Source organism: Pan troglodytes, chromosome 3, assembly GCF_028858775.2.
Source record: "Pan troglodytes isolate AG18354 chromosome 3, NHGRI_mPanTro3-v2.0_pri, whole genome shotgun sequence".
In the NCBI taxonomy this organism is placed as follows: Eukaryota; Metazoa; Chordata; class Mammalia; order Primates; family Hominidae; genus Pan; species Pan troglodytes.
The window spans coordinates 169,801,656-169,826,952 of record NC_072401.2 but is presented as its reverse complement, the minus strand read 5'-3'; the positions used below and the strand labels follow the sequence as shown (position 1 = coordinate 169,826,952).

Sequence of the window (25,297 nt, the reverse complement as noted above, 5' to 3'; positions counted from 1 at the left end):
ATGTCTTTACCATCTTCTGTTACCCATTTGTATTTCTTGGTTGCAATGTTCAATTCTTTTTCACAGCTTTGAAATACACTGATTGGCCAGGCGCGGTGGCTCACGCCTGTAATCCCAGCACTTTGGGAGGCCGAGGCGGGCGGATCAAGAGGTCAAGAGATTGAGACCATCCTGGCCAACATGGTGAAACCGCGTCTCTACTAAAAATAAAAAATATTAGCTGGGTTTGGTGGCACGTGCCTGTAATCCCAGCTACTCGGGAGGCTGAGGTAGGAGAATCACTTGAACCAGGGAGGCAGAGGTTGCAGTGAGCCAAGATTGCATCATTGCACTCCAGCCTGGGTGACAAGAGTGAAACTCCGTTAAAAAAAAGAAGAAGAAGAAGAAGAAATACACTAAATACAGATTTAAAACTTGTTTCAACTTCCTTGAAGACAAATAACTTCACTACCTTTGATATTAAGTAGGCCTCCTTGAGTGAGGGTTTAGCTAGTGATATCTGAGCAGAAATGGATATGCATTGCAACAAGGCTCATGAACACTTCTGTGAAGAAACCTCTATTCTCTTTCTGCTTCCCTGGGTTGAAGACAGACATGATAAACTTAAAAGCCAGTTGTAACGGTGGAAGGAGACTAAGTCTCTGGATCACTTCTTGGAAGGGAAATGCACTCTGATCGGTAGCACCTGTTCTGGTCTTCCTGTGAGCTTGAGAAATGGCATTTACTTTATGCTTTTAGTCATCTATTACAAGAAAGAGATAAGCTCAGTAAATAACTTGCTAGTTTGCAAGCAGACATACAAGGGAGAAGAGAGAAAGTTTAGAAATTTGGTGCCTTGAAGAGTTAGAAAGAGAAACCACTTACTGATTCCAAGCAATGTAAGCTGAGACTTGAAGAGGCTTTGAAAAGTAAGGGTTTGTTATGACTCAGCCCTCTAGTAATACCCGGCCAGTTTTACCTTCTAAGAGATCCTTCAAGGAAATGTTTTTGAGTCGTGAAAATAAAAAAGGCATAAATGAGGGAGCAAGGATGCAAAGAAAGTCATACTGGAGAAATATATCTGGGAAAGAACTTTGCATGCGGTTAAGTGGTAAATGGACCTAACCAAAAGCAAGTAGATCACAACTCTTCTAAGTTTTTAAGATATCCTCATTTTCAAAGACATTACAAACTCAGATTAAAGAAATATCGATAACGTGTGCTATAAACAAAATATGAGGACTCTAAATTTGCCAAAGTTGAGCTGCTATGAAAGTGGTACAAGGATATAGAGAGGCTTCTCAACTTATGATGGGGTTACGTCCTGATAAATCCATTGTAAATTAAAATATCCCAAGTCAAAAATGCATTTAATACACCTAATCTATTGAACACATACCTTAAATGTGCTCAGAACACTTGCAGTAGCCTACAGTTGGGCAAAATTATCTAACACAAAGCCTATTTTACAATAAAGTGTGTTACATATCTCACATAATTTATGGAATATCAACTATTATGTGAAAATTGCAGCAGTTTTGCACCATCATAAAGTAGAAAGGTACCATGAAGTAGATAAGTCAGACCATAAAAATTCAGGGACTGAGGACTGTCTGTTCTCCATAGCACCTCTTCAGATAAAGCCAAGCAGGATAAAGGACAGGGGAGGACTTCTCAGAGTTTATCCACAGTAGCCACAGAAACGTTTAGATTAAAAGCAAATCCAAGAACTCATGGAAGCAATTGGGACTGGAGGGGTTCAGAGAAAAGGATGAAAGAATAGACAATTATCTACCTTGCATTTTTATCTGGTGATTCTAACTCCTCACCTAAGAGTGTGGGGCTCTGGGTTCCTGAGGGCCTTAGGCAGGATTCTCACTCTAGTCCCCTCCACCTGGACTATAGATCCTTCTCTCTCCTAGGTCCTACTCTTCCAGCTTTGTTCCCACTAAAAAGGCTTTCGTGTATTCTTTTTTCAAAAGGTATTGAAATCTTTTCTAATGTCATGTTCCCATGTACAAAATTCTATCAACTTCTTGGTTTTAGTGAAATTCTTTGGTGACTACTAATTCTTTGCTAACTACTATGCCTTTGATGTGTAAAGGAAAGGTTTGGGGGTTTAGAAACTCTTGCTTCATTTCAAACACACACACACACACACACACACACACACACACACACACGAAACACAAAACCAAACCAAACCAAAATTCTGGCTTTTAAGACATGTTTCTCAGCTGTGGCCTTTGAGATTCTCTTTTAGAAATTAAGAGCTCAACGCTGACCCTCTTTCTCTTTGCATTCCTGAGTGCCTTTGCTAAATAGGATAACAGGCACATTGGAGAATATGTATAAAACAGGAGATAATTATATCTTTAAAAATATTATTTGTATTACAATGCTAATATGTGGAATATTTTCAAGAAATATTCATTAAATGGAAATACTTATATATCATTTAGTCAGTACAGAAACATAAATGATAAAATCTATTTTTAACTTGAAGTAGTGTTCCTTTTTGGTAATATATAACACCACAGAATTTTTATAGGCTGCATCAAAGATCATATGCTGGCATTTAGAGTCTCTAGCATTCAATCAAATTCTGGATTTCTACTTATTAGCTCTTCAGACAGTCATAGAGCTAGAACTTTATACTTTGTGATTCTCTATTCTTTTCTGAAGTACTTATGAGAATATTTGTATTATAGTGTTTTGTTGTTATTAAATGAGAAAATTGTTTTTCTCCTCACACAGTACTAGGCACATTGTAGGAGCTCAGAAATGTTAGTGTGCGCTAAGCCCATGTAGCAGTTTTAAAAATGAAATTATTTCTAAGGCTGGGCATGGTGGCTCACGCCTGTAATTCTAGCACCTTGGGAGGCTGAGGCAGGCAGATCACCTGAAGTCAGGAGTTTGAGACCAGCCTTGCCAACATGGTGAAACCCCATCTCTACTAAAAATACAAAAATTAGCTGGATGTGGTGGCACGTGCCTGGAGTCCCAGCTACATGGGAGGCTGAGGCAGGAAAATCACTTGAACCCAGGAGGAGGAGGTTGCAGTGAGCTGAGATCATGCCACTGCACTCCAGCCTGGGTGATAGAGCGAGACTGTCTCAAAAAAGAAAGAAAGAAAGAAAGAAAGAAAGAAAGAAATTATTTCTAATTAGAATTATTAATTTTAACTAATATTTTTAATCTTTTAATTTTCTCAGAATATAAAATTAATTATACATACATGTATATTTATAATCTCTTTAGAATAGATTTTTAATTTTTTGAAAATAGAGTTGATGCATTATCCATATTTGTCTTTAACAACTTAAATTTCTAGTTGAGTATTTTGAACATGGCTTCAGTAAATGTTACTACACGGAATTTACTATTGAACTGTAATATACTGGAGTTTTCTGTTCGTTTTTTTTTTTTTTTTTGGCAATGACATATACTTATTTGCTTAGATAGTGCAAAGTAATGTAAATTTTGGAATGCCATACCTGGACCAAGTTCATGAGAGTATCTCTGAAGTGTCCCGAGGTCTCTGAATAAATGTCCTCTTGGAGGTTATTGCTGTATTCTGTATAAGAAAACATGTTAAAGGTATGATTTATTATAGAACTATGTATCAGTGTGTTTTGAATAAGTTAATGTTATTTCCCAGTTGTGAGTACAAAGTCCAGGAAATGTAGTCCACCTGTTGACATTTCTTTGTCAATAAACTGTCTGTCAAAGAATTCTGTCACCTAATGGTAACATAAGCACAGGACTATTTTTAAAAAATCTTTAGTCCAAAATTGAAAAACAGGATTGAGAGTCATTTCACATTCTCTGATTCTCAAAATTCAGAATTATGCATTCTATTTCCATAGAATGCTGCCCAGCCCAATACTTTTTCTAAGTGCTTCATCTCATTTTAACATTTTAGTGAAAGTTCTGACTTCATTCCCTTCAGAAAAGTCTTGTTTTTGTTTGAATGCAATAGAGATGACTGTCTGCAACATTTTCTTGACACACAATGTCATATAGTACATAACACAATAGAACTTAAGGCATTATACCTTTTTGAAAGTGAAAATAGTTACCCTTTCTACTTTTGAAATGTATAAAAATCTGATTTTGCAGTAGATTATGGGAATGTGAAATTTATGTAAAGCGAAGCAGATATATTTGTAGAATTCACTGAGCCATTATTGTACCTTATTTTTTCTATATGCTGTGTCTTTCCTGGATAAGAGGTGAAATGCCCCCTGAATTAAAGTGTGGGACACTTTCCTGTCTTAATGAAAGCATTCACCTCATAGAGACTTGTAATTATTTTCCTGGAAAATTTGCTTAACTTGATTGTCTAGCGAATGGTTTCATTTATAGTGCACTAATAATCAGTTTTACCTAATGAGTTAATTGGTCCTCAGTGAATCCTATGTTAAATGTAAGAATGTCTTAGATAATTCTTCAAAATACATAAACTGGAATATTTAATGTGTTATAAAGTTCTTATATGTGTAAAATATATTCACATATGTATATTTCCTTACGCAAGCAGTAGGCTTCTCGCATCTGGAAAATTTCTCCATTTGTTCTTGAAGCTAGTATTTCAATGAGGCAATTCTCATCAGTGCCTACTCCCTAGAGAAAGGAAAAAAGAGATAAATGTAAGGATATTCTTATTGGAAGTAATAGTGTACCTTTTGTACAAGAAAGGGATACAGCATTCTCAGTGTTTTGAGAGGTGGCAGGGAAAGGAAGTGTGTTTAGGATGAAGGCAGGCACAATCTTAGTTTCAGCTTTGCCATTTACTACCTATTTGACCCTGAAGAATTAATATTATCTGAAGGAAACTCTGTTTCTTCATTTAGAATAAAACAGTATGAGCATTTCTAAACAATGTGGAGAAAGACATGTTCAAGCAATGCTCATGGCATTGAGCATTTCCATTTGCTGTTGGAATGATATTTGATATTCCATTTGCTGCTGGAATATTAATTCTTTAGCAAGCTGACATTAGAATACAGGTTTTCTAATTTGCCGAGAATATTTTAGGGACCTGTGTCTGCCTCTCTAGATGTGGAATTTTGTACAATTTGCATAAATATTTGGATGGATGCTTTCTGTGGTCTCTTGCAGACACATGGATATATTGGTCTGTGAAAGAGATCTTAAAGACAATACACCTTTTTAAGGAAAGCCTCAGAAATCCTTAGCATTCTATGAATTATTTATAAAATACACTTGTTTAATCAAAACAGCAACATATAAACATATAACTTTATTTTTAAAATAATTTTTAGACATAATTTTGCAAGAGGTAGGAATTGACATGTAACGTGTTAAAAGCGATTAGTTAAAATTCATATAATTTTTGTACAATGCCTATTTGGATCAGTAAATGTGATGGCCAAAATCCATGTCCTTTAATTTTTTCCTGTTGCCTCTTTTCTGTCACACATTGTTCACAGATTGTGGTAATCTGGTCATTGGCAAGCATCGTACTGGAATGATTTCAACAGCTCTGCAGGTGTTTAATATCTGCATTTGGAAAGAAGTAAAGCCAAGGCCCTCTTTGTTCCCTGTACCTAGCCAACAAAATCTGTAACAAATCCACAGTCAACTTATTTCATGGAAATGCCTTTCCTGTAAGAAACACTGATTCTAATTCTTCCAAATTAAGATTTGTATACATTTGAGCAAAAAAAAAAAAATCTTCTTTTGACTTAATCAAATTTTTACAAATAATGTAACAAGATTCACATCATTTTTAATACATTATCCTCAATATAGGAATACATGCTCAGGGAAAAATCTGAATAGCCCTGGAGGCTTGTTCACTTTTCCTTGTTGTAGGTCAGCACTGGGGCTGGCTCAGTAAGTTTGTGACTTTGTACAACAAAAGAACAGGCTGATTCCAGCCACTCAGCCCAGGAGGCTCCACCTTCCTAACAAGGCCACTGCCCTTGACCACAACATTTCCATTGTTACATCATTGTTTAGATATTCCCTCCCCTCTCCTTGATCATATAAGTATGTAGGAGCATCCCAGGGCAGTTTCCCCTCTATTGAAATACTGGCCTGTACTTGTTACAGGCATATTTTTGGATCAGATCACTACCTTCATGGCATGCCAGAGCTCATGAGCATCATACAGTGGTGGTGGGTACATGAGGCCAACCATCACATCTTTGAAGTGATCTGAAAGCTGCTCCCTCAGATCCCCAATCAGGTCCTGTGGAGGAAAAAGTACATATATTTATTATATGTTACCAAATTTGCAAGAGAAATGAGATAATTGCAGAAAGTCTTTTAATATTTTCTTTTCCATGTCATTTAATAATAACAGCATAACAAGTCTGATTCACATGTATATGTATGCATTACATGAGATGATGAACTTGAAAATTGTTGATTTGATCTCACCCCTGCAATGACATAGCATATGCACATTGTAGTCATTTGAACATAGAATGATTTTCTTTTTCTGACCCTAAACTCCAACTCCTCTTTTGATCTCATTATGAAAATATGTAAAAGTTAAACTTAAAAACATTTAATTGGAGGTCTTTAGTTTTCTTGTGGAATTACTGAAACATTAATCCTTAAAGAAAATATGCACTTTATTTTATTTTATCATTGCAACAGTCTCTTTTAGCAGAAGTCCCTGGTTATACTATTGCCAAACAGCTTATGTAAATTAATTAAGTAGTCTTAGAACTTTCTTCAAATAACAAGCAATATTATTTTAAATATTGAAAGTCAAACACTTAAAGAGAAATACATGCATACTAAATGTGCTATGAAAACAGACATAAAAATATTTTGCATTTTATTTTACAAATGTAAAGTGGAATTAAAAATATATATATGCTCTTCCTATACAACAACAAACAGGCAAGCCAAGAGCCAAATCATGAATGACTTCCAATTCACAATTGCTACAAAAGGAATAAAATACCTAGGGATACAGCTAACAAGGGAATTGAAGGACCTCTTCAAGGAGAGCTACAAACCACTGCTCAAAGAAATCAGAGATGACACAAACACATGGAAGAACATTCCATGTTCATGGATAGGAAGAATCAATATCATGAAAATGGCCATATTGTTCAAAGTAATTTATAGATTCAATGCTATCCCCATTAAACTCCCATTAATGTTCTTCACAGAATTAGAAAAAAAACTATTTTAAAATTCATATGGAACCAAAAAAAGAGCCTGAATAGCCAAGTCAATCCTAAGCAAAAAGAACAAAGCTGGACGCATCACACTACCCAACTGCAAACTATAATACAAGGCTACAGTAATCACAACAGCATGGTACTGGTACAAGAACAGACACACAGACCAATGGAACAGAATAGAAAACTCAGAAATAAGACCACATAGCTACAACCATCTGATCTTTGACAAATCTGACAAAAATAAGCAATGGGGAAAAGATTCTCTATTTAATAAATGGTGCTGGGAGAAGTGTCTAGTTATATGCAGAAAACTGAAACTGTATACCTTCCTTATGCCATATACAAAAATTAACTCAAGATGAATTAAAGACTTAAATGTAAAACCCAAAACTATAAAAAACCTAGAAGAAAATCTAGGCAATACCATTGAGGACATAGGCACAGGCAAATATTTCATGATGAAAACTCCAAAAGCAATTGCAACAAAAGCAAAAATTGACAAATGGAATCTAATTAAACTAAAGAGCCTCTGCACAGCAAAAGAAACTATCATCAGAGTGAACAGACAGCCTATAGAATGGGAGAAAGTTTTTGCAATCTATCCATGGGACAAAGGTCTAATAACCAGAGTGAGTCTAAGAAGAACTTAAGCAAATTTACAGGAAACAAACAACCCCATTAAAAAGTGGGAAAAAATATGAACAGACACTTCTCAAAAGAAGACAGACATGCAGCCAACAAACACATGGAAAGAAGCTTAACATCACTGATTATTAGAGAAATACAAATCAAAACCACAGTGAGACATTGTTTCACCCCAGTCAGAAGGGTGATTACTAAAAAGTCAAGAAACCACAGATGTTGGTGAGGTTGTGGACAAAAAGGAACATTTTTACACTCTGGGAGTGTAAATCAGTTCAACCGTTGTGGAAGACAGTGTGGTGATTCCTCAAAGACCTAGAGGCAGAAATACTATTTGACCCAGCAATCTCATTACTGGCTATATGCCCAAAGGAATAAAAACCATTATATTAATATTATAAAGATACATGCATGTGTATGTTCATCGCAGCACTATTCACAATAGCAAAGATACATAATCAGCCTAAATGCCCAATGATAGACTGGATAAAGAAAATGTGGTACATATATGCCATGGAATACTATGCAGCTATTAAAAAGGGATGAGATTATGTCCTTTTCAGGGACATGGATAGTTGGAAGCCATTATCCTCTGCAAAGTAACACAAGAACAGAAAATCAAACACTATATGTTTCACTTACAAGTAGGAGCTGAATGATGAGAACACATGGACACATGGAGGAGAACAACACACACTGGGGCCTGTTGGGGGCGGGGGTAAGCAGGGAGGGAGAACATCAGGAAGAATAGCTAATGGATAATGGGCTTAATATCTAGGTTATAGGTTGATAGGTGCAACAAACCACCATGGCACATGTTTACCTGTGAAATAAACCTGCATATCCTGCACACGTATCCCTGAACTTAAAATAACATTTGAGGGAAAAAAAATATATATGCTCAATTTATTTTCTGTAGGGTTACCAAGAAGTCTGAACGGTGTTTAAAATGGTCTCTCACTAAACTGTGTAAAGCATATTCAGTTTTACTTAAAAACATGCAATACTTTGGTTCTGAGGTGGTTCAATACTGGAATTCAAGTAAAAGATTCCACATTGAAATAACTACAAAATAGTCCTAATTTTCATTTTATTATTTGGCATAATCCAACACCACCTTTCATACACTGTGGATTTTCTTTTTTAGTAGATAAAAGCATTATAACAAGAGAGAAAATACAAAATACCAATATTGGAAGTGTAAGAGTTATGTGTATGTATACTGTAGACACTAAGGGGTAAAAAGAGACTATTATAAACAAATTTCTGCCACTATATTTTAAAATTTAGTTGAAATGGACAAATTCCATGACAAATACTAATTACCAAAATAGGCTCAAGCATAAATAGAAAATTTAGATTTCCCAATGTTAATTAAAGAAATTGAATTTGTAGTTAATGCTCCCGTCTATCTCTAGACCCAGGTGGAATCACTAATGTAATCTATCAAGCCCTTATGGAAGGGGTAAAGTAAATCCTATACAAAATATTGCAGAAATTAGTGGATGATAGAAGATTTCTCAATTTACCTTATCTGGCCAGTATTGCTGTAATACAAAAATTAAAATAAAACTTCATAAGAAAATTGCACACTGATATCCCTTATAAACCTAGACACAAACATGTGTATTCAAATATTTATAAAGCACATCTAGTAACACAGAAAGAGAATGACACCTAACGAGCAAGTAGGGTTTATCCCAGGAATGCAAGGTTGGTTTGCATTTGAAAATTAATCAATGTAATTTCCATTTTAGCAGTATAAGGAGAAAAGCTATATGATGATATCAATAGAAGTAGCGTGTTAGTCCACTTTGTGTTGCCATAAAGAAAAACCTGTGGCTGGGTAATTTACAAAGAGGTTTAATTGTCTCATGGTTCTGCAAGCTGTACAAGAAGCATGGCACCAGTATCTGCTTCTCATGAGGCTTCAAGAAGCTTACAATCATGGCAGAAGGCAAAGGGGGAGCAAGAGCTGGAGGGAGGAGCTGCCAGGCTCTTTAAGGGGAACTTATTACTCATGGAAAGAGCTCTTCATGAGGAATCCGCTCCCATGACCCAAACACCTATCTTCAGGCCCACCTCCAGCACTGGAGATCACATTTCAACATGACATTTGGAGAGGACACATATCTAAACCAACTAATGTAGCAAAAGCATTTGAGAATATTTAGCACATAAACATAATAAAAAAATTCTTAGCAAAGAAAGAAGGAATCTTTCTCAAACTGATAGAGGGCATTTACAAAATTTCTACAGGGAAGAGGATACCAGTGAAAAACTAAATGCTTATCCTCTAAGATTGAGAACAAGGCAAGGATGTCTGCTCTTACTGATATAGTCTATTTCAATTTGTACTAGAGCTATATACTTAAAAACAAAAGCCAAAACTAAATCTTCTAGAAGAAAGTACCGGAAAAAATCTTTGCCACTTGGTGTAGACAAAAAATTATTACATGATACATAAAAGAATAAACAATATATGAAAAAATGATGAATTTAACTTCTTTGAAATAAAAACCTTAAATTTTTGAAAGGAACTTTGAAGAAAGTAAAAGAGAACCACAGTTGTCACTTCACATATTTGACAAAAGATTTGTGCCCAGAAGATACAAGAATCTCTTAAAACCCAGTAAGACATTCTGATGAAAACATGGACAAGACCTTTCAATTAGAACTTCACCAAATAAAACTTACAAACTGGGAATAAGCCTGTGGAATGTTTAAATGTTTTCATGCTTAAAACATTAGTCATTACACTAATGGAAATTAGAACCATCATGAGATACCACCATATATTCTCTAGAGCAGCTAAAATTAAAAGACTGATAATACCAGGTGTTGGTGAGGATGTGGATCATTTGGAACTGTCATCACTGATCAGAATGTAATATATTGCAACCACGTTAGCAAACTCTTTTGTAGTTTCTCATGAGTTTAAACATATATTTAAAAACAATCCATCAAATGCATTCCTATTAACCAACAAAAATGAACATTTATAAACCCAAAGAACAGGAATATTTATAGCACATTTATTCATAATAACCCCAAATTGAAAATGAATGTCCATCAACAGGTGAACGAATAAACAAATATTGGTATATATATGCACTAGAAAAATAGCAATAAAAGAATACACATAGCTTCACAAGTGAACCTTAAAAACATTCTGAGAAAATGAATCTAGACATAAAAGAGCACATATGACATGATTACATTTATATTAAATTCTAGAAATAGCAAAAATTCATCTATAAGGACAAGTAGAAAGCAGATCAGTGGTTTCTTTCAGCAGGAGGATGTCAGGAGATGGGCTGCAAAGGAGCAGACACAAAGTCTGGAGGTATTAGAAATGCTCTATACTGGCCGGGCGTGGTGGCTTACGCCTGTAATCCCAAGACTTTGGGAGGCTGAGACAGGTAGAGTCAGGTCAGGAGTTCAACACCAGCCTGGCCAAGATGCTGAAACCCTGTCTCTACTAAAAATATAACAATTAGCCAGGGGTGGTGGCAGGCGCCTGTAATCCCAGCTACTCGGGAGGCTGAGTCAGGAGGATCACTTGAACCTGGGTGGCGGAGGTTGCAGTGAGCCGAGATCATGCCACTGCACTCCAGCCTGGGAGACAGAGCAAGACTCTGTCTCAAAAAAGAAAAAAATATATAAAGAAACGATCTATACCTTGATTGTGTTGTGTTCAAACTGTATTAACATAAATAAAGTTTATTTTATAGAAATTGTACTCAATACTGTGAATTTTTAATTTTAAAATGTTATTTTGGCCTCTATAATGTATTTTCAAAATCTTCAATTTATTCACTACTTTCAAATTTATATGCCATACAACTAGATCACTGGTTTCAAGTTATTTATCAGGTAATTTAGTAGTTTTAGCATTTTTTCCACACTAGTGTACCTTAGAAAAAATATGAACTTCATCATTAATATTGGTGCCCTAGAGGAATGATTTTTTAATAAGCCTGAGGATAGAGGTGACATGAGAATCCTAGGTAAGAGGAAGAGTTTGTAAAATTATTCAAAATTAATAGAGTCTCCTGTTTGGAGGCCAGGTGTTTGTCCCTTTACTCCAGCCAAACATCACCAAGATGGATAAAAACAAGAAATAGGGGCCGGGCACGGTTGCTCATGCCTGTAACCCCAGCACTTTGGGAGGCCGAGGCAGGAGGATCAGGAGGTCAGGAGATCGAGACCATACTGGCTAACACAATGAAACCCCGTCTCTACTAAAAATACAAAAAATTAGCTGGGCATGGTGGTGGGTGCCTGTAGTTCCAGCTACTTGGGAGGCTGAGGCAGGAGAATGGCGTGAACCTGGGAGGCAGAGCTTGCAGTGAGCTGAGATCCCGCCATTGCATTCCAGCCTGGGTGACAGAGTGGAGACTCTGTCTCAAAAAAACAAAACAAAACAAAACAAAAAACAAGAAATATGCACTTAAAAAGCAATGTGGTCACCTACTATATATATAAAATTATATATTATATAGTATATATAATATATAATATAATATATATTAATTATATAATATATATACTATATAATATATTATATATTATATATACTATTATATATTATAATATATTATATATTATATATACTATTGTATATTATAATATATTATATATTATATATACTATTGTATATTATAATATATACTATTATATATAATATATACTATTATATATAATATATACTATTATATATAATATGATATATACTATTATGTATAATATATACTATTATATATAATATATACTATTATATATAATATAATATATACTATTACATATTATATAATATATAATATTACATATAATATAATATATAATATTACATATAATATAATATTATATATACTATAATATAATATATAATATTATATATAATATTATATATACTATAATATAATATATAATATTATATATAATAGTATATATAATAGTATATATAAGATAATATATAATATATATAATATTTTATTTATAATATAATATATAATATATATTATATATTATATTATATATTATGTTATATATTATGTAGTATATATAATATATAATATAATATAGTATATATAATATACACTATAATATACTATATAATATAGTATATATATTATATATACTATAATATATACTATATTATAGTATATATAATATATATACTATATTATAGTATATATAATATATATACTATATTATATAGTATATATATTATATATACTATATTATATAGTATATATATTATATATACTATATTATATAGTATATATAATATATATACTATATTATATAGTATATATATTATATATACTATATTATATAGTATATATATTATATATACTATATTATATAGTATATTACATATAATTTTATATATTTTATAATTATAATTTATAATTATATATTTACAATTATAATTTATAATTATATATTTATATATTGTATAAGTATATATTATAATTTATAATTATAATTTGTAATATATAATATATATTATTATTATATTTTATAAATATAATAATAATATAAACTATTATAATATAAAAAATATAAATATAAAAAAATATAAAATATATAATATATATTATAATTATAATTATAATTTGTAATATATTATATATAGTATATATTATATATAATTATATATTATATAATATATATTATATATTATATAATATATATTATATATTATTATATATTATATAATATATATTATATATTATTATATATTGTATATATTATATATATTATTATATAATATATATTATATATTATATAATAATATATAATATATATTATTATATATATTATATAAATATGTATTATATATAATATATATAATATATAAATTATATATAATATATATAGTACGAATTATACGAATGTATAAATTAGACATATTATTCATAAAATGAAGGTTCGTGGAAAGCGTAGTTGTGAGGTGAGCTTTGAAAGATAAAGTGGGATTTGATCAGGCAAAGGCTTAGGAGATACCAACAATAAATAATGTTTCAGGACAGAGAAGGTACTGTTCTGGGTAGAGTGAAACGTGCCTGTGAAGTATACAGCTAGCCTTCAATAAATGTTGGGTTGATTTGAAATCTGAATATTTCAAAAGAGACTTTGGATGTCCTTGTAGTACAAAGGGTATACCATGAGGCCCTAATAATGGAAAGTTGAGTAGGCCAGGCAGAAGAATGTGATGATTATCATAACAACTAGCATTTACTGAATACTGAATATTTGTCAGATGGTATTCTGAATATTAGAATAACTGTAATAATTTATTACAACAACCCTGTGAGTTAGGAACTGTATTCATTCCACTATGTAGATAAGAAAATCAGGCACACAAAGGTGACATAGCTAGCACCATAGGAAGCCACTAATTATATGCGACCAAAGTGATGAACATAGCAAATAGGTGGTACCTGTGGCACATTTTAGGCATTTTAAAATAAATCTTGTGGCAATGCGTTGAAGGTTTAAATGCAAATGGATCAATTCAATATACTTTTATCTCTACAGGATAGTGGCACTTGACAGTTGATAGAAAGGTAGAAAAATTAAAATGATCATCTCTTCCATGGGCCTTCTTCTATCCCTAAGTGAAATTGATTACTTCCTGGCCACCACTGCTTTGTCTTTGTGTTTATTATATTTCAGTGACCACATTATATGATAAATATATGTGCATATTTCCCCCAAAAGTCTATCAGGACATGGACTTTCTCACAAATTCTTCAAAATTCAGCATCTAGCTCTAGCAAAGTACTGAGTGCACAAAATATGTGGAGTACAGCTTATAAATAATACATACATGAATGTATAAGCAAATGAAAGAATAATGGATGAATGTGGATAAAGAAAAACTTGGTAAAGGATAAAAAAGGCAATATTCAAGCTGAAGACTATGCAAACATTGCAAAAGTTTGTTATTTAACCTTTAGTCACATTTATTTGATCACTACTCCCACCCTACACATGTATCACAACATATTTCTTCCCTTTACATATTATATTTTTATACTAATGCTGAATTGTAGACTGAGATTAGTAGTGCCAGTAGATGGCGCTTGTATCTTTGTTTTTAACTCAGAGGCACGCGCGCGCGTGTGCGTGTGTGTGTGTGTATACATAGCTATAGTTACAGTGAACTAATTTTGTAAAAAAAAAATATAATTTTAGGAAAATAAACAATATCAGATATCATCTAATGTTTGAATGTACAGGTTCTGGAGGTAGGGTTTTTAGGCTTGAATCCTCACAGTGCAAAATACCAGCTATGAGATTCCAAATATGTTCCTTAACTTCTTTGTGTCTGTTTCGCAATCCGCAAGTGAAAATAATCACAGCATCTGCCTCGCAGAGTTGATATAAATGTTAAAAGATTTAACTCAGGTAAAATTCTGAAAATATTTTATGGCATATTATAGGCATTCAATGTATGTCTTTGCAACCCCACAAAACCTTAAGTAACTTGTTGCAAATAAAAGATGATTAGTTAGGTTGTTTCCTTCTCTACCGTCCCCCATCTTTGTCTGTCTCTCTTCACCTCACAGTTTTCCTGTATTTTTTGCAACCTTTACTATATCCCAAGCTTGTCCAACCTGTCTTATTTTGTTGTTGTTATTGTTTTTTTTTTTTTTTTTTTTTTGCTTTAGGCTTTTAGCAGCTTGAAGCCATGGTTTTTAGTTTCTCTCTCTAGTGATAAGCAGAAAAGAGGGATGGGGAAGGCCCTTTCTTGGCCCAACCAGAAACAGAAACTAAGAACCCATGATTGTATTTTCTTCTTGGTTACCCCTGCTATATCCGATTGTCAATGGATTCTATTGTCTCCAACTTACAAATCTATCTAGAAACTGATGAACTGTTACTACTTTTACTGCTACGATCTTTACCCAGGCCACCATCATCACTCTCCTTTGTTAATATAATAGCCTCTGGCTGGGCACAGTGGTGCATGCCTGTGTTTTGGGAGGCTGAGGCCGCCAGATTGCTTGAGTCCAGGAGTTCAAGACCAGACTGGGCAGGATGGCGAAGCCCCGTCTCCACAAAAAATGCCAAAAACTCGCTGAGTGTGGTGGCATGCACCTGTAGTCCTAGCTACTTGGAGGCTGAGGTGGGAGGATTACCTGAGCCCGCGAGGGTGAGGCTGCAGTGAGCTGTGATTGTCCCGTGGCACTTTAGCCTAATGAGTGACTGTGAGACCTTGTCTCAAAAACAATAGATATATTGTTTATATATATAATATATATTATTTATATATTAATATTAAATAAGCCCTATGAGTTATAGTTTATTTACATAAAATATATTTTATATAAATAGAATTGCTGGGAGGCAGTATATATATATATGTAATTTACTTATTTATTATATATATATAATAGCCTCCAAGTGAGTTTCCCTTCTGTCCTTGTACCTTGCAATCTCCTTCAACAACCTTGAGAGTGTGATCCTGGGAAAATAAAAATCAAATTAGTTACTCCTCTGCTTAAAATGTTTTCTCTCAAGCCACACTCCAAAATAAACTATACCATTATTTTATACAATTGATCTTAGAAGAAAATGAACACTCAGTGTTTTATTCCCATGTAAATGACAAAGTCCTTACACGGTCAACAAGATACATAATATCTTCTTGGTAACTTTGACTTCATCACCTACAATTCTCCTTGCTCCTGATTTCTCTTGCTCTGGCTACAGTGGGCTTCTTCCTGAACCTGGAATAGCAGATCTGCGGGAGTCAGGGCCTTTACTTTTGCCCTTCACTGTGCCCTTAATGTTCTTCCCCTAGGTATTCACAGGGCCCACCCCCTCTGCCTTCTTAGTGAAGCCTGCCCTGTTTATCCTGTTTAAAATTACACCCCATCTCCCAACACTTCCTGTATTTCTTACCTGGCTTCTGCTTTTTTTCCAAAGCATTTATTGCCTTCTATGCATGATCTCTCCCACCCAGGTGGAATAGGTAGAATGTAAGCTCCATCATGCAGAGCTGTTGGTCTGTTTTCTTCACGGCTATTTCACCAGCCCATAGAACTGTGCCTGTTACATAGTCGTCACTTACAATATAGGTACAAAATGAATGAGTGAATGAAAGAGTGAAAGAGGACTACTTGTAGTTCAACAATTATTTGTTTGGAGTCATTCTTGGCAATTTGAACATAAATAAGTGAAGGTCCTTATCATCAAGCAGTTTTCTTCAGCGGAGAGAAATACAGGAATTACAATTAAATTACAATACAAAATTTGGTAAGTGCTATAGTAATGGGAATAGCATGCTATTATCAGGACACTGGAAGGAGGTGTTACTTTCAGTTGGGAAGATAAATATTGAATAATATGTTTAAATAACTGAACATTACAAGTTCAAAGTGGAGCCTTCAAATAGGTTCTCTAATTAGAGTATTAAATTCTCACTAGGATTTATATATATATACACCACTTTTCAAATGCAACCTTTGCAGTGTGACTTTCCCCAGCTGGACTGCCTCTGCTTTCCTGTATTCCGAAGACTTGCCCTAAAGCAGACTCTGCTGGAATCACAGCTTGGCCTTACATTAAGCTAATGAGTACTTGCTTTGCAAATTGAGCTGTTCTGTGTTGCCAATGAAACTGCAGACTACCCCTGCTGCAGCTATTCTAACCACTCCATTTAAATTAAAAATAAAATGGCATTTTCTTATTTCTTATTCGTCTTACCTTTATCTTATTATGGATAAACTGGGGCAAGAAATAGAAGTAAGACTAACATCCTTCTTGTCTGACTATGCTCAGGGGAATAGTTTCATATGCTTTTCACTTATATGGCTTTTTCTATTATTATTTAAAATGTTATTTGCTGTTTAAATATCAATGATGCATGCTGTATAAAGTGAAATTTAGAATTTGTCTTAATTCTATCTCCCTCCCCCAGTGGTCACTATGTAAATACTTGCATCATTTTATATTATATTGAAAAATTAAAATGAAATCCTAAGTCCCTCAACCGAGTGGGTGAACCCCTTCCTGGCCAAGGGGGCCCCAGAGCAATCTTGAAAACTGAGTTCCTAGCAATGATGGGATGGAATTTAGAATACACCTTATGGTACTCCCTCCCTAGCTCACTGCCTTTCTTTCCTAAGAGTTAACCAGAAACCAGCCCTTTGGAAAGACTTACTCCACCCCTGATATCAACCAACCCTCTTACACTGCCTCTCCTTTTTGTGGTTTAGACAAAACAACCAGCCAGCATTCTTTCCTGGCTAGAGACCACTGACCACCGAGTGGTTCTGGCCAGTCTACGGAGGATGTGCAGTGAGGGTTTTCTGTCACCTTTCAGTGTCAGAGGGCTGAAAATTCCACCCTCGCAACATGCTAACACCACCATGTTTTGAACGTGGGTCCTGTGGAGAGGTATGAAGCTTAACTGCGCATGTGCGTGTTTCTCCTTTCATAAATATTCATGACTCCTATAGCTTATTGAATATGTATATTCAGCCACCCTGTTCTGCATAAATTTCTGTCTTATTCTTCTGGCTATCAAAGTGTCTGTTTCCAGTTTTCGGCAGGAGACCATGCTTCCCAGCCTGTCAGAATGGCCACCCTGCAGGCTGCAACCTTTTATAAAACATAAAGCTTTCTTTTCCAAATTTATGAACCTTGTTATTCTTCAGTTGACAGTATTATAAAAATGTTTGTGCAAGTTGCTTCGACACTTTGCAGTGGTAAGAGAATATTCTTTTGAATAGCTTCATTTTACAGATATTTTCACAGTTTACATAATTATTTAATTTTCAATGGAATTTGGGGTTTTTTTGTTTGATAATAATGATAATACTTTGGTCTTCTAGACACACATAGTATATTAAAGCTAAACTCTCCCCTTTCAAATACCTGATAAAAAGTAACAGAAATACTTTTAACAGTATACATGATTTCAGAAGAAAGAGAAACCGCTTGATGTAAAAATCAGGAAAAAATGAAAACCAGAAGATAAGTGAGCTGACCTTGGAGACGATCCTGCAGGTGACTGGGGAAAGTAGAGGCTGGTTTTGAGAGCTATTTGGTTTAGGCTTTAGTGCCTAATTTAGGGCACTGTATGAGGAGAAGAGAACATTTACTGGGCAATGTAACACAGGGAATCAAGTCTGAAATCTCACATATGAGGTTGCTATCCTCAAAGGGTTGTATCCTCAGTAGCAGCGTGAACTAGAAGAAAAATATTATTCAGCGTTGAAAGATTGGCAGAAAGCTCACGCTCACCACTCATGGCCTAGGCTTTGAGTAGGAGAACATTTTCCCTGATAATCTGAAACAATAGACCTGTGCTTTCCTGGGGCTTGAAGTTCAAATTTATTTAACTCATATGAACTGAGACCTCCATGAAGAGAAATCATCATGAAAGCTGATCTCAAACTAGTGATTCTCATGGAACAGAAGAAGCAAATGCAAAACCAATCTTCAGAAATTCTCTGACACTCCAGAACAGAAAAAGATTCTCATTAAAGAAACAAAAAACAAGACCCATCTCCTAGGTGATATAGTGGACTCTGCAACAATCAGAATTGAAACCCCATGAATTTGAGATCATTAATAACAATCTGAGGGAATACTATGAAAAAAGTTAACAGACTTTTTAAAGAAAGCAAATAAAATTCTAGAAATTAAAAACTAAAAAGAGTAGCTAATAAAAAACTGAAAATGAAATCAGCACATTGGGAAAATACATTTTAAAGTGACAAAAATATTCTACATATGTAGACAAGAAATATATGGTATTTATATGGTAACATAAAGTTAACAGACTTGAAAGAGTGAATGAGACGGACAGACTTTGGTGTAAAAGGATTTACAGTAGGAGAGAATGTGGACAATGCTGGAGAGACACTATTTCCAGTCTTCCAGAATACGTGAATCCTCAGCTATTTAGACAAAAATATACAAGCCTGTTGACTACCACAGTGAAACTATAGAATACCAAAAATAAAGAAAACTATCTTAAAAGCATCCAGAGAATAACAGAGAATCTATAGAAAAAAGGATCAAACAAACAAAATAATACCTCTTGATGTCAGAAGAGTTTTCTCCGAAGTGTCGATAAGGGCCAGAAAAAACAAAAAACAAAAAACAAAACTGAAGTTATATTTGCAAAGATGTAGGGGAAAATAACTAGAATTCCACCCAGAATTCTATAGCTATCTAAACTAATATCTAACAATGAGGAAATAATAAAAATATTCTCAGGGAAAGATTGAAATAATTTAACATTTATTTGTTATTTCCAGAAAAAAAGGAACTGCTAATGAATGTCCTTTTGAAAAAAAAATCACATCGAAATCAGAAACATAGAATTGGGTATTAGAAGAAAAATGTACAAATAAATTAAGAATCACAAATAAAACTAAAGAAACACTAACTTATACAATGGCATAATAATGACTAATTTGGGGGAGTATAAAACAAGGTGGAATAAAAATATTGGTCAATAATAATATGTGCCTAGAAAATTTCCTCAGCTTTTATGTCAATTACAGGAAGAAACTTGAGGTAAGAGATGTTATTGTGAACATAGGTTAGCAAGTAAGATAGAGTCCATTTCAAAGACTGACTCATTTTAAAAAATTGTCACGGCCAGGCACGGTGGCTCATGCCTGTAATCCCAGCACTTTGGGAGGCCAAGGCGGGTGGATCACAAGGTCAGGAATTCAAGACCAGCCTGGCCAAGATGGTGAAACCCTGTCTCTACTAAAAATACAAAAATTAGCTGGGCGTGGTGGTGGGCACCTGTAATCCCAGCTACTCAGGAGGCTGAGGCAGAGAATTGCTTGAACCCAGGAGACAGAGGTTGCAGTGAGCTGAGATCATGCCACTGCACTCTAGGCAACACAGCAGGATTCCGTCTCAAAAAAAAAAAAAAATTGTCACATATGGGTCAAACCCGATTCACTCAAAGGACTCAAACCCCTTGGCTGTGACAGAAATAACTGTGGTTCTGACCTCTGGCTCAAGGGCCCACAAAGCTGAAACACATGGGGTCAGTAATGATGAAGTTGCACCTGATGGAGGACTTTGTGTAGGCCAAAACCACTGGAAATTCATTTGATTGAGGTGTGCACAGCCACTGTACAGGATATCAACGTGTCATGCTGACTAATGCAGAGCCTCTGTCTCCCTCATGTCCCCTGAACTTTTCCTTCCCTCTACCCCAACTTCTACTGCTTTCAGGAAAAAAGTGAGTGAGGGTGGGACACAGATCTTCCTATTCCCATTGTGGACTAGGGCCATGCACATTTGCCTTTGTGGAGCAGGAGGACTCAAGGATATGTGAATCTGTTGGATGCAGGTGTCCATGTCACCATTCTACCTGGACTCATCGGTGAAAGTAAACCCGAATTCAAAGGATGGGTTTGAACAAGGTTTGAAATGGAGAAGGAAAGTCAAAAAAACCTTATGATTGGAGACCTTTAGACTAGTATAACTTCCACTGTTGAACATACTTGGTATTCATGTTTATTTGTTTCTTCTGTGAATGCTCCTAAATACTGGAGGGGATGCTTTCCACAGGAAAACAGCATATGTAAGAAGTGCTACTACCTATGAAGCCCCATAAGCCTAATGATCACTTTCAGGCATAAGTTTCTATGATAGATGGTTTGCTGATTGGAGCCTCTGGCAAGGGAAAGCAGCTTCTCAAAGGCGCCTCTTGATGTTTTAAACTTGCTGCCTTCCTGATACAATTCCAGGTATATCCCCTTTGAAAAGCAGCTACTGACCTGCTATTGGACTCTTGTATAAACTGAATGCCTGATCCATGGAGGCCTTGTGACCCTGATGCCTGATATTCCCATATTAGGGTAGATCAACTGGGACTCAATGAATGGCAAGGTGGAAGAAACCAGCCAGTCTCACCTGTCAAATAGAAGTGGTACATCGAAGAATCCAGTAGGCCTGGACCCTGCAGTGTCTTGCATTTACATGAAAAAAATGGTAGCTATTCCATTGGGGGAAACTTTTGGGGAAATCAGCAAGCTGCTGATTCAATGGGGACCTCAATCTGTTGCCCTAAATGCCATGGCCTGGTTCACTGGCGATTCAGATAAGCTGAAACCAGATAGTGTCCACTGGGATGCTGTGGCTACTTAACTCAGAAACACCTGTGCAGAACAAAAAAAGAATGATTATTGCCCCATGGGCAGAAATCAAGGCTATTATAGCTCTGAACAGTGTTCCCTTTGATAAACTCAATGTTTTTATTCACTCTTGGGCTGTTAGCCTTCTCTTTGGGTTAACTCTTGGAAAAACACAAACTGCGTATTAAACAGAAGTTTCCTTCTGTAGTCTGTGGGGGGAGAAATGCAGATGCTGATAACTTTTGTGTCCTTCTTGCAGCTGTCCACAGTAAGGGCTGATTCTCTGATGAGACCAACTGGAATCCAGGTGCTGATCCAGCCTGCGTTGCTCAGATCACACAATTGCTACCTGTATTCATCATCAGACTGGACATCACAACACATATACCCTCAAAAGCTGGGCATATGGTAAAGCATTCTATGTTTCTGATGCCAAGGTTACCACCGCTTGCCAATCTTGTCACTTTTGTGAAAGGTTGACTTGCGTTTTTCCTGGCAAAGGAAACCACAATTCATAGGATATTGCCCCTGTAGTTCTGGCAGATGGATTGCATCAGACTTTGATTACCTCATAGACTTCTGTAGGTCCTCACAAATGATAACACTTTTTCAAGTTACAATATTGCTGTTTCAGGTCAATCAGCTGACTTCCGCCACATCACTGTGGCCCATGAAAATAATCTGTGCCATGTTTTTGGCTTTCTAGACTACTTGAAATCTGACCATCATGCAGTTTTATTAAAAATGCCACTCAAGGCCAGGCATGGTGGCTCATGCCTGCAATCCCAGCACTTTGAGAGGCCAAGGCGGGTGGATCATCTGAGGTCAGGAGTTCATGACCAGCCTGGCCAACATGGTGAAACCCCGTCCCTACTGAGAATACAAAAATTAGCTGGGCGTGGTGGCATGCACCTGTAATCCCAGCTACTCAGGAGGCTGCTTGAACCTGGGAGGTAGAGTTTGCAGTAAGCCAAGATCATGCCACTGCACTCCAGCCTGGGTGACACAGCAAGACTCTGTCTCAAAGAAAAAAAAAGCCACTCAACAATAGACTAAGAGTCAAGGTATTTGATGATCTCCACCATCCCTAGGCTTCTGGTATTGCTGCAAATTGATCAGCTCAGTAAGACTTCTGACTCTATCTTCTTGACCTTCATCTGGCCTACTTAGCTTAGTAGGGAAGTTTGGTCCCTGAATTCAGCGGTTCCTGGAAAATATTAACCTCCTTTCAATTTCTTGGAAAATGACCATGATGGAGGAAGAGGGTCATATAAACCTATTTGTAAAATTTGGGATTTCACTCTGACCTTTTCTAAGCATGATGCTTCTTTCTTTCTCTTAATACTGAAAGGATAATTTAGTGGGTAGGGTGTTAGCAAAACTTTGCAAAACTTACAACCAAGGCAATTCCAGTGAAAGAGAGCAGGCTAACTGACTCCATCTTGCTTCTAACCTCCAAGATGTTCTTGTTCATTCCTGGTCATAGGCTGAACTAACTTTGGGAGGAACTTAGGTTATAATTTAACTTTGAAACAAAGATGGTAACAGCCCTTTTCTAAAACAAATCCCCTTGGCTGCCTTTGCAAGACTAACAAATTAGCTACAAGATTAGAAATTATGGGTTAGCAGTCTTGCAGCTGGAGGCTGTGACATTCTGAACCTCCCTAAATTGTTCCTCAGGAAAACATCAGTGTTATATACTTGATCTTATCCAAAAGGCTGGGAAGCAATACTACATCAGTATTATAAAACCTAGGGTCAGTGCTTGAGATATTTTGCAGACTCTGTGCTCAGTGGATTAGCTGGCAACACCCAGGTTGATAAGCTGGCTCATCTGGTCTTGCGGCCCCCACCCAGCAACTGACTCAGTGGAGGAGGACAGTTTTGACTCCCTATGATTTCATTTCTGTACCAGCCAATCAGCACTCCACACTTTCTGACCCCCTACCCACTAAATTATCCTTAAAAATCCCAATCCCCAAGTTTTTGGAGAGACTGATTTGAGTGATAATAGAACTCCTGTCTCCTGTACAGCTGGCTCTGTGTGAATTAAACTCTATATTCCCCTGTCTTGATAAACCAGCTCTGTCTTGTCACTGGGCAAGGAGAAACCACTGGGCGATTACAATACCAACCTCAGGGTGTCCTAGTTGGTCTATTCTCTGGGTAGCAGCCTAATCAAAAGTGGACATAGGAATTCAAACTCAATTCTGGTTCAGTCACTTGGATTCTCTCTGGAATCTCATCATCCCAGATCATAAGGTTAAGGATTGTTGTTTTGGGTACACTATGTGTGGTACACTATGTGTGGGACATAATAGCTTTCCGGAAATTGTATACAAATGGCTTTGTCCCTCTTGTACCTGACCATTCCATATTAAAGTTCTAGGTATCAGTTGGAAATGATAGAAAAAAACTGAAGTTATACCTACTGGAATGGAACAGGTCAATTTTCTAGTGGTAAGTAAGAACAACAACTGGGCGCAGTGGCTCATGCCTGTAATCCCAGCACTTTGGGAGGCCAAGGTAGGTGGATCACCTGAGGTCAGGAGTGTGAGACCAGCCTGGCCAACATGGCAAATCCCTATCTCTACTAAAAATACAAAAATTGGCTGGGCGTGGTTGCATGGTCCTGTAATCTCAGCTACTTGGGAGGCTGATGAAGGAGAATTGCTTGAACCTGGGAGGTGGAGGTTGCAGCGAGCTGAGATCGCAGCAGTGCACTCCAGCCTGGGTGACAGAGCGAGACTTTGTCTCAAAGAAAGAAAAGGAAAAAAAAAAAAAGAATAAGAATCTTGGCACCTGGAGAGAGAACACTTAATTACACCATTTTGGCCTTAGAAGGCATTCAGGATTGCCTTAACTCACTGGCCAAGACTGTTAGATGATAGGCTTGCCCTGGACTTCCTCCTGTGGGTCAGGTGAGGGGTATCTTGAGCTCTAGCATAGGGCTTGGAGTGAGTGACAACTTTAGATTAGGCCCTCTGGAGTGTTTGACACTTAAGCAAAACCTTGAAAGATGTGAGGGAGTTGGCAGTATAGATGTCTGCCCTTGTAAGCCTGAGTGTTTGCTCCATTGAGAACAGTGGGCATTACTGAGAGGCTGTGGAAGAGACAATTTAATAGTCAGATGACCTTGGTTGAAGTTTTACTTTTGGGCAAGTCAGCCCCGGCACTAAATTGTTTAACCAACAATGTGGGTTAAATGAATGACAGAAACCAGCATATTTTAGACCGGATATTCCCTGTTTTAGATGAAAAATGAGAAAATGAATTGCATCAATGCTGAATTTGAACTTCTTCAAGAATCATTGTCTGTTTATTCTCCCCATTCACAAGGGCATTTCATTGTTCCCTTGGTGTCACTGC

At 35.9% G+C, this 25,297-nt stretch overlaps 1 protein-coding gene across 1 annotated transcript in view; it reads right to left on the bottom strand.

Annotated features, from left to right (window-relative positions):
• Positions 1-25,297, bottom strand: part of ANXA10 (annexin A10) — a 97,064-nt gene that overhangs the window by 18,914 nt on the left and 52,853 nt on the right. The window contains exons 4-6 of the mRNA XM_526724.7: positions 6,086-6,199; positions 4,515-4,605; positions 3,477-3,556 (exon numbers count right to left, since the gene is read on the bottom strand). Coding sequence (XP_526724.2) covers positions 3,477-3,556; positions 4,515-4,605; positions 6,086-6,199 — 285 coding nt within the window. The remainder of the gene's footprint in view (positions 1-3,476; positions 3,557-4,514; positions 4,606-6,085; positions 6,200-25,297) is intronic.